The sequence below is a fragment of the Ciona intestinalis genome, chromosome 3 (assembly GCF_000224145.3).
Source record: "Ciona intestinalis chromosome 3, KH, whole genome shotgun sequence".
Lineage (NCBI taxonomy): Eukaryota > Metazoa > Chordata > Ascidiacea > Phlebobranchia > Cionidae > Ciona > Ciona intestinalis.
The window spans coordinates 6514136-6523123 of NC_020168.2; the positions used below are offsets into that span (position 1 = coordinate 6514136).

At 36.8% G+C, this 8988-nt stretch overlaps 1 protein-coding gene across 1 annotated transcript in view; it reads right to left on the reverse strand.

Annotated features, from left to right (window-relative positions):
- Positions 1–64: 64 nt before the first annotated feature.
- LOC100175483 (importin-7) overlaps positions 65–8988 on the reverse strand; it is a 14157-nt gene continuing 5233 nt past the window's right edge. Inside the window, exons 10-22 of the mRNA XM_026833637.1 lie at positions 8122–8230; positions 7626–7809; positions 7181–7388; positions 6626–6744; positions 6035–6257; positions 5480–5580; positions 4794–4916; positions 4177–4269; positions 3774–3860; positions 3193–3326; positions 2690–2832; positions 1944–2092; positions 65–280 (exon numbers count right to left, since the gene is read on the reverse strand). Of these exons, the coding sequence (XP_026689438.1) occupies positions 80–280; positions 1944–2092; positions 2690–2832; positions 3193–3326; positions 3774–3860; positions 4177–4269; positions 4794–4916; positions 5480–5580; positions 6035–6257; positions 6626–6744; positions 7181–7388; positions 7626–7809; positions 8122–8230 (1874 nt within the window). The 3' untranslated portion in view covers positions 65–79. The remainder of the gene's footprint in view (positions 281–1943; positions 2093–2689; positions 2833–3192; positions 3327–3773; positions 3861–4176; positions 4270–4793; positions 4917–5479; positions 5581–6034; positions 6258–6625; positions 6745–7180; positions 7389–7625; positions 7810–8121; positions 8231–8988) is intronic.

Below are 8988 nucleotides of genomic sequence, written 5' to 3' on the forward strand. Positions count from 1 at the left end.
ACACTTTGGTTTCAATGCAAGCGCCTAAACCACTGAGCCACGGCGCCGGAAGAATTATAACCCGTAGGTGGCAACACAATCAATTAGTGTGTTTTACTGTTATACCCTGACCAATTATTAAAGCCCACACCCAACCCTTACAAATATGAACTTGTTTGAACGCGACAAACTCGTCAATCGCCGCATCTTCCGCTTCCAATAATGTTGGAAAAGATTCCAACATCGTTTCTCCCTCCGCTCCTAATTCATCCTCGTCGTCGTCGTCATCATCTTCGTCATCCTATTTATTAAATCTCTATCTTTTATTTATATGATATTTATGTGCGTATTTTAATTTATAGAATCGGACCATAAAAATAAAAATATTTTATGTTTATTTTTTTAAACTTTTTTTTTCCTGACATTTTATTAAACTGTTTGCATGTTATCCCTGTCTATTTTCTATTTTTATTTAACTTTTATCTGCTGTTTTACGACCTATATATATTTTAACTCTGTACTTTATGTCTCTGTGTTGTCATATTATACCTTGTCTTATTTTTTAATTTTTATTGTTTTGTAAAAATTTTAAACTTTCTGTATTTTTGTTCTCTTTCAAGTTGTTTTCTGGGCCTTTTTATTACCTAAAACTGAGTCTTTGTACACAACATATAAAATCTGAGCACATGGGAGACCTGGGAAGCAAGTCTATTACCCAACACTCAGGGTGCTACCATCTAGTCCCCACTGAGGCAGTTTATAGACACTCAATCATATAGATTCTATTATATAAGGGTGAGGTCTTCAGTGAGGCACACCTGAGACCTGGAATGTAGCTCTATTACGACAACACCCAGGGTACTATAATCTAGTCCCCACTAAAGCAGGTTTAGACACTCAACCAAAAAGATTTTATTTTATAAAAGTGATGTCTTCAGTAAGGCACACATAGCGGTATAGCTACCATCTAATCCTAACTGAAGAGACTCAATACTAGAGATTCTAATATACAAGCGTGTGCTCTTCAATGAGGCACATCTGACACCTGGTTTGTAGGTCTATTAGACTATTACTCCAACATCCAAGGTTCTACCATCACTGAACCAGTTTATAGACACTCACTAAAAGAGATTCAATAACTGTGAGGCATGGTTCTACCATCTCAACTACAACCCTCAACACTGCTAATACTAAACCTTCCCTTCCACTCACACTGCATTGCGTTCTTGAAGATCGTAAACTCCTCAACCTCGTTATCGGAGTCCTCCAATATGCTGTTGAAACTTTCAAGGTCTGTCTCCTCATCGGAATAAATAGAACTCGTATCAGATGATTTTTCCTGAAACAACCTCAACTGCTAAGTGCTAACCTATGGCAGCCTGTCTATTACTCGCACCCTAGACTTGTTTGCTTGCTTTCATATTTTCAAATCTAACTGAACATAACTAAAGATTTATTTTAATATTTATAAAAATAAAAAAATATAAAAAAAAAATTGAGAAAAATTTAATTTAAGTGAACATTTAAATAAAAAGTGAATTAAAAAAACAAATACAAATTTGGGCACAAACTGCATTAGGGAACACTGGTATAAATCATGTTTGGAAACACTGGGGACTATTTGAATAAATTACATTTTTGTATGAGGCTTAAAAAATTTTGTCAAAACAGATAAAAACAACATTGGGGAAAAATGGTATAAACTACGTTGGAAAAAACTCAATTAACGAGGACTATAAAATAAATAAAATTACCTAAACTTTTTATATTATTTTACACTTTACCTTGGCAGATAATAAAAAAAAACAGTAGTGTACAAGCCACCCATCTTAGTCTGCAGCATTAAAAAAAATTTGGGCATAAATAAAAAAATTGTTGGTAAAACAGATAAAAAACACTGGGAAACATTAGTATAAATCACTTTTGGAAAAACTGGTATAAAAAATGTGAAACACTGCACCCACCTTGGTTTGCAACATCTCCAAATATTCGGCAGACTCCTCGTCAATCTCGTCTTCATCAGATGCGAGTTCCGCTTGTTCGTAAACTTCCTCCTCGTCTTCTTCGTCCGAGGAATCATCGGAGCTGTTGCTGGATGTTTCCCCTCCTTGTACTGATGGGGGGAGGATAGGGGTTATAATGGGAAGACTTTATTGTACCTATAACAGCTTAAGCTATTCTATACGGGTGAGATTCTACAGGGAGGACACACAATGGATACTCCCCCTCCTTGTACTGGTGGGGGGGAGGGGAGGTTAATATAGATGGGAAAATAAAATGTAATGAGGGGATTGGGCAACAAAGTTTCTATGCTTTCAGGTGTTTAGAAGGATAGAGAGAGCCATGCTAAATGACTCCTCTTTTTGTACTGCAAGGATGAGGGGTAATGTGGGTGAGATGGGGCAAATAGGTTTTTATTGGGTGAAGACTGTATTTTAAATGAGCGGATTCTCTCTTAAGCACACAATGGGATCCTATAATGAAACCCGATACTGAAAAGCTGACTTCCTTGGGATTAACGCTTTCAAAAGGTTTGGACTTCATTCAATGTAAAGACATGGTGTATCAACAGCTTTATTGGTTGGTAAACTAGAGTTAAATGGTGGCAAGTGTAACTTAAGAGTTTTTTTTTATGGGTGAGGTCCTTGTCGAGGACCTGGGATTTAGGCCAGCGGGTTAAGAGTTACTTTGACATTCGTACCAACATTACCTTTATAAGCTCGTACCAACCCTTGGAACAACATTATAAGAGATGGGATGAACTGGCTCGATATTTCGTTGATACAAGCTGGTCTATTAGGGAGATCCATCAAGGTACAAATACCAAGCACACATACTCGTCGATCGTGGATACTGGGGGGGTAAGGATATTGTTAATATTAGTTTGTGTGTTTCTTGTATAATGTTAAAATATGCAGTGGGATATTTCTATATTTTATAAATGGGTGAAGTTCTGACAGTAAATTAAGATTTTTTAAATATATATTACTCTGGCATGAACGAATTAAATGTGCTTTTGTTTTCATATTACTCTAAAAGGGCCTGGTTCTATAACTAAATGAAAGAAATTCATTTTTAATTTTTTTTTAATAAGTATTACTCTGACCTGTATGAAATAAAAAGAATAATTTGCCAGCAAACGACTGTTTATTACCTTATTTGTAATAAATGCAATTTAAGACTCACAACTAGTATTATGACATCACAACTCACCCCAAGAAACAATCGACATCATTAATCCACTGTCGGAAGAATTGTTCGGAAATTGTTTCGGTCGTGTTTGGAAACCTCATGCTCTCCAATGTTTGTAGAAGTAATGTGGGGTTGTAATATAACGCGGCAATCACCTGATGCCATGAAATTATTCATATTTAGACAAATATATCTGCATGTTGCGCACTTTAATTAGAAATTTAATTATTTTATTTCAGTTTAGGGTAAAAATGTTGAAACACTTTTATAAAAAAATATTATTTTTGAAACTAGGTATTGAAAATGTGATTTTTGATACATAAAAGTTAGAATAAAAACATAATGAAACTTTAATTTAAAAAGTTTCAAAGTAGTACAAGCAGTTTAAATAACAACACTGAAAAATTTATACAAGTCTTTGGGAAAAAACATTAAACGAAAAAAAATATCCAATATATAGTTTCAATCTTTGGAAAAACGGGAATAAAGAAAAAACTAGTTTAAAAAATGAGATTTCGAACAGCAAAAGTTAAATTTACAAAACTTTGCTTTAAACAACATAAAAATTTTATAGAAATATTTAAAACTGTCCTCATACTCACAACTTGCAAACACATGGTTCGAAGCTCACTCGTCTTAACTTCTTTCGTCAACCGAGACAACGCAACTTCGACAAATAACGGGATACACTAGAGGGAGGTATAACTAGAAACATTAAATAGAAATAACATATAAAGTAGGGATGACGGAAAAGTCTAGTAATTTAACTATTTATATTATACTTATTAGTAGGGATTTATTCTAATCTGTATTTTAGCAATATTGTGCTGTAACAACTGCCATTTTTTGCTAATACCCGTTGCTTTACGTTTCAGTAAATTATGAAAATGACATCCATATACATTAGTAATGACATACACTTCATATGTACCAATATATACCAGTGACCCAGTATATATACACATAATCACATATAACCACCAACATTCATTCACAACGACAAACCTGGTCAATCTGTCCCCTGCATTGTAAGATTATCACCTCAAGTAGTTTAGCTGCGTGGCATTCAGGGTCTTCTCCACTTTCCTTAGCAAGAACCTACACACAAGAATATGTTTTGATATTTTTATTTCATTGACTATTATGGACAGGACTTCAGTGAGGCACACCTGAGGTCTGGGATGTAGCCGTGGCATAGTGGTTAGCGCGCCTGCCTGTAACCCAGAGGTGATGGGTTCAAGGGACGTTGCCACTATTCTGGGCGTATGTGTCCTTGGGCAAGACACTTAACGACAATTGCTCCAACCCAGTGGTCAGTGTGGTCACTAATGGGTTGTCCAAATTATCAGCAATACATAAAAAAAATGAAAAATTCCAAAAAAAATAATCACCCACAAAGTAACATACATGGTAACTCGTAAGCTGGCACGAGGTGCTAAACCCGTGTGATAACGACTGTCATTTTCCGGCCACGCGAGGATTTACATTCATTCATTCATGTAGTTCTATTATTCCATTCCCCAAAAAAACCACTGAAGTAGTTTATAGACAGTTAATAATACAGTTGTGTATTAGGCGCCTAAACACCACAATCTAAATATTCCATAAAACTTCCATGTTACCTGTTTACACATCCCAAATATAAGTTCCAAGTATTTAGGGTTAGATAATAATGTTGGAGTATCAATAGTGCAGAAGTTGTGTAAGACTGGCATCATATCAGTGAAGTAATCGAACCCGTCCTCCTGAATGAATGGGGAGTTTTAATAATGGGGTTTGATTGGATTATCGGTAAGTTAAGTCCAGTTGCAAGTTTTTAATGTTGGGGTTTCAATTTAGAATAAATATAAGTTCTATGGTTGGATCATGACATATAGTATTGTATTACCAAGCTTAACAACCTATTTGTGTAGAATAATGTATTAACATACCTTACTAAATAATAATACACATAATAGAAAAATGTAAGATTGGTTTTAAACTACAATAATATGACTGCTTTACTATTTTCTAAGAGGAGGTATTCTGATTTTACAAAAATATATATTTTTTTAAAATAATATTCAGGGAGGGGAGGGTTCGGACCGCCTTGCCCCCCGCCCTTGTATACGCCCCTGCAACATGGTATATATAATGTAACTATTATTACACACAGCAATGTATTTAACACAATAACATATATATGTATATACAATGGTTAAATACAACATAACATGTAGTACAGCTAAACAGCTGCATTATCATATACCATCTGTAATACTTCAGATGGGCCCACCCTCCCACCCCAGGTTTGGTGCCCATATATTACCTGGAATACTTCCGATATAAGGTGCAGGGCTTCCCACATTGGTGGAGATATCGCTTGGCAGGTGAGGGAATACATGAGTGAGCAGATCTCTTCATAATAATCTGGGAATAACTTATAGTAAGCTTTTCATAACTGTATAGATTATATTATGCCAGTCAGGGGAGCTAACAGAAATGTATATTACCGTAATACTAATACTCTAGCCAGTTAAACAATAATAATTACAAAGTGATAAAAAATCTGCAATAACTATAAAAAAGTCGACAAAACAAAATGAAAAAATATTTCGTGTCCCTAACACTATAAACACACACACACATGTACATCCTAGATCTCAGGTGTGCCGCACTGAAGACTTCACCCATACAGAATATTAATCGAAACACAAGCACCCAGTGGCGCAGCCAGGGGGGTTTTGGGTGTCGCAAACCACCCTTTTAAACCCCCCCAAAAAAATTAAAAAAAAAAATTTAAAAATTATTTTTGAATTTTTTTTTATTAAATCCCACCCCTCCTTATTATTTTTCTGACTGCGCCATTGCACGCAGGACGCACCTATATTCCTGGTCTTTAAAACATGAGCAACAAGAGGAGCGACGATTGATTCAAGTTGAAGCGTGATCTCCCTCTCTTCCTCCATCATATCAAGCACGGTTTCTATGGTACTGAGAATCCCTATGGCAGTGACAGCTTTATCATCGTTATTGTCCCCAGCGTCACCTGTTGCCCCGTCAGCGTCACCGCTACAACTTGCAACTACTTTGAGGAACGTAGCTGTCTGTGTGGATTAATAAGTACAATGATTAAGGGCTATATTATGATAAAACCTAGTTGTTTTAGCTATGTTTGCTTGTGTGTAGGTATTCCTAATACTTTTTAGGAGCAGGGATGTAAATGGGGCAAAAAACAACTGGGCTTCGCCCAAATTGCGTGTCCCAAGGTGCCCAAATTAGTAAAGAAACACTCTACTTTTTCTCCTTCTCTTTTCTTTATGTGTTTGGTTAATGTCAACTCTGACAAATAGTACTACGCTAGGTTACTTGGTAAGCATTATCCTAAAACCTCACCCATATAATCAAGAATACATAGTACTTAAAAACATATTGTAGATATATTTCTTTATTCCATAATTAGGCAGTATCTCACCAAGTTTTGGGTAATCTCCACAGCATAAGGTATAACATGCTCACAATAAAGACAAATAACCTTCTGCACAATCGACGTGAGATCGTCATTTTCAGTTTCGTGTACGAGTTGCAGCAAAGCTGAATAATATCATGCGTGATGAATAATATCATGCGTGTGTAAAATAGCGTTGCGAGCAGTGGCGCAGCCAGGGGGGTTTAGGGTGTCGCGACCCCCCCCCCTTTATTTTTTTCTGGCTGTGCCACTGGTTGCAAGTGTAACGAGAATTAGTCCAAAACATGAAGAGTCCAGGACAGAGCTGCACTATACACATAAGCGCCACGGGTGTTGGGGTAATGGGATATAATTTGGCTTGAATTCTAGGTCTTTGAAGAGGACCTCACTCAAACAGGATGGCATAAAATTGAGTGACACTGGCGCCATTTATTAAATAAAAACTTAATTTCTAGTGGCAAATTAAAAATATTTACCAAATACCAGAGTAAATTTCTAGGTTGAAAAGTTACCACATTATATACACAAGCTACAAATGAAATTTTTTAGAATATAACTGACCTTGCATAATAGGCCTCACATGTTGCACACAATGTTTCTCAGCTATCTCCTGCTCGGACAAAAACTCCTGCAATGCCATTGCGGCTTCTACTCTTACAGGTAAATCCCCATCGTTGAGAAGAAGATGTTTCAACGCTTCAGCAGTCGCTATAATATTTTCCTTTTTCTTGAACTTTGCTTCGCTGAAGTGTTGCACCACCCAGCAAGCCTGTGAGTGATAGCATTGTTAACTCCAAATATTTCAGTAAAATGGAAACAATTCGGTAAAAGCTAAAGTTCTGCTGGAGAACTACAATTAAATCGTTTTATCCTATGAGGTGAAGACTTAGCAAATTATTTATGCCCCACAGTTAAATTGTTAATTGCACTTATACATTATTACATATCATAAAGACGTTATCCACCAAAGTAACTTCAATGAATACGAATAGTAAACCTGACTTACCCGAGCCCTCATGAAGCCATAATCGCTTTGTAGCTCCGGGATCACGTGGGTCCTCAACATCAGTTCAAGTTGATCTTTATACATCTTCCTCTTAAGCAAGGTATCAGCAAGTGATCCAATGATGTGGAGAGCTCCGTCCCGCCTCCGGATTAACTCTTCCGATGTTGCAGCATCAGTGAGGACACTGGGGGAGAATGGGACAAATTTAAACAAGTTTAATGTTTTATACATCTTGATTTAGTCTATTTTTACAATAGTTCTATTTTTATTTTTATGGCGATTCTTTCACCAACTTCACGAGCCTGTATTACATCACATGATATTCCTTTCAATAAATACAACTTTAGTTATAAATGCCATAATTAAAACCCTATGTCGCTGGTGTGTTGCATGACTGGCAAAGTTTGCGAAATGCCTCCTAATAAAGATGTTCTAACACATCCACTGGTTTAAAACCTGATGTAACCAACAAAACCCATTATAAAACTGAACCAACCTGTAGCAAAATCCCATAGTTTTTTGAAGAACTTGTTTTCTTTTTGAGGCAGCTGAATGTAAAAGATGTTGCGCAGCACTTGCAGGTGACAAAAAGTCTTCAAATATATCTGGAAACACAGGAAGCGTTAAGTTACAGTTTATCCACACACTGCAATATTTTCAGCAACTCGACTGTGGGCATGCGAGTGGCAACCATGGATAAGTAACTCAAGTTCCCACCCACAAGTATAACATCAGGGGCGCAACCAGGGGGGCTGTTTTGCTGTCATGACAGCCCCCTTTTCCGCAGACACGCACGCAGCCAGAAAGGGCTAAGACGCACACACACGCGTTGCATTCAATATTACATTCATTCGCTTGGAATTGGAACAAATTTTCGTTCAATTGTTCTGTCACTTGTCCTATTGCAACGTAACTATTAATTATGACGTTTCATAATATAACAATCGGGAGGAATGTGCCCACTGCCCAACCAACCACGAGATCGAAACTTCGTGTATGAGCGTCACATTTTTACGCTCTGCGCCGGCGTAGGAAATAAAGGAAGACGCATGCGGTAGCATACATTCCACACCTAACAAGCGAAGCAATCGATGTGAATTTATTCTCGTGAAAAGTGACGTAATGAAACTCTGGTTCTCGTGCGGTGCCAACAAACAATATTTTTTGGCTTTCATCCAATCTCGACCGGGCAGTACTTTGAACTATTATATTACAATCTCTGCTGGTTCCAATTTACTAATAGCATCGCTCCTCACTCTTATATTAGCACTTCACCTAAAAAAACACATAATCGCGGTTTATCTGCATATAAAGCAGTGGTTCCCAAACTTTATTTACTCGCTTTACACTTTTAGGTTCATGC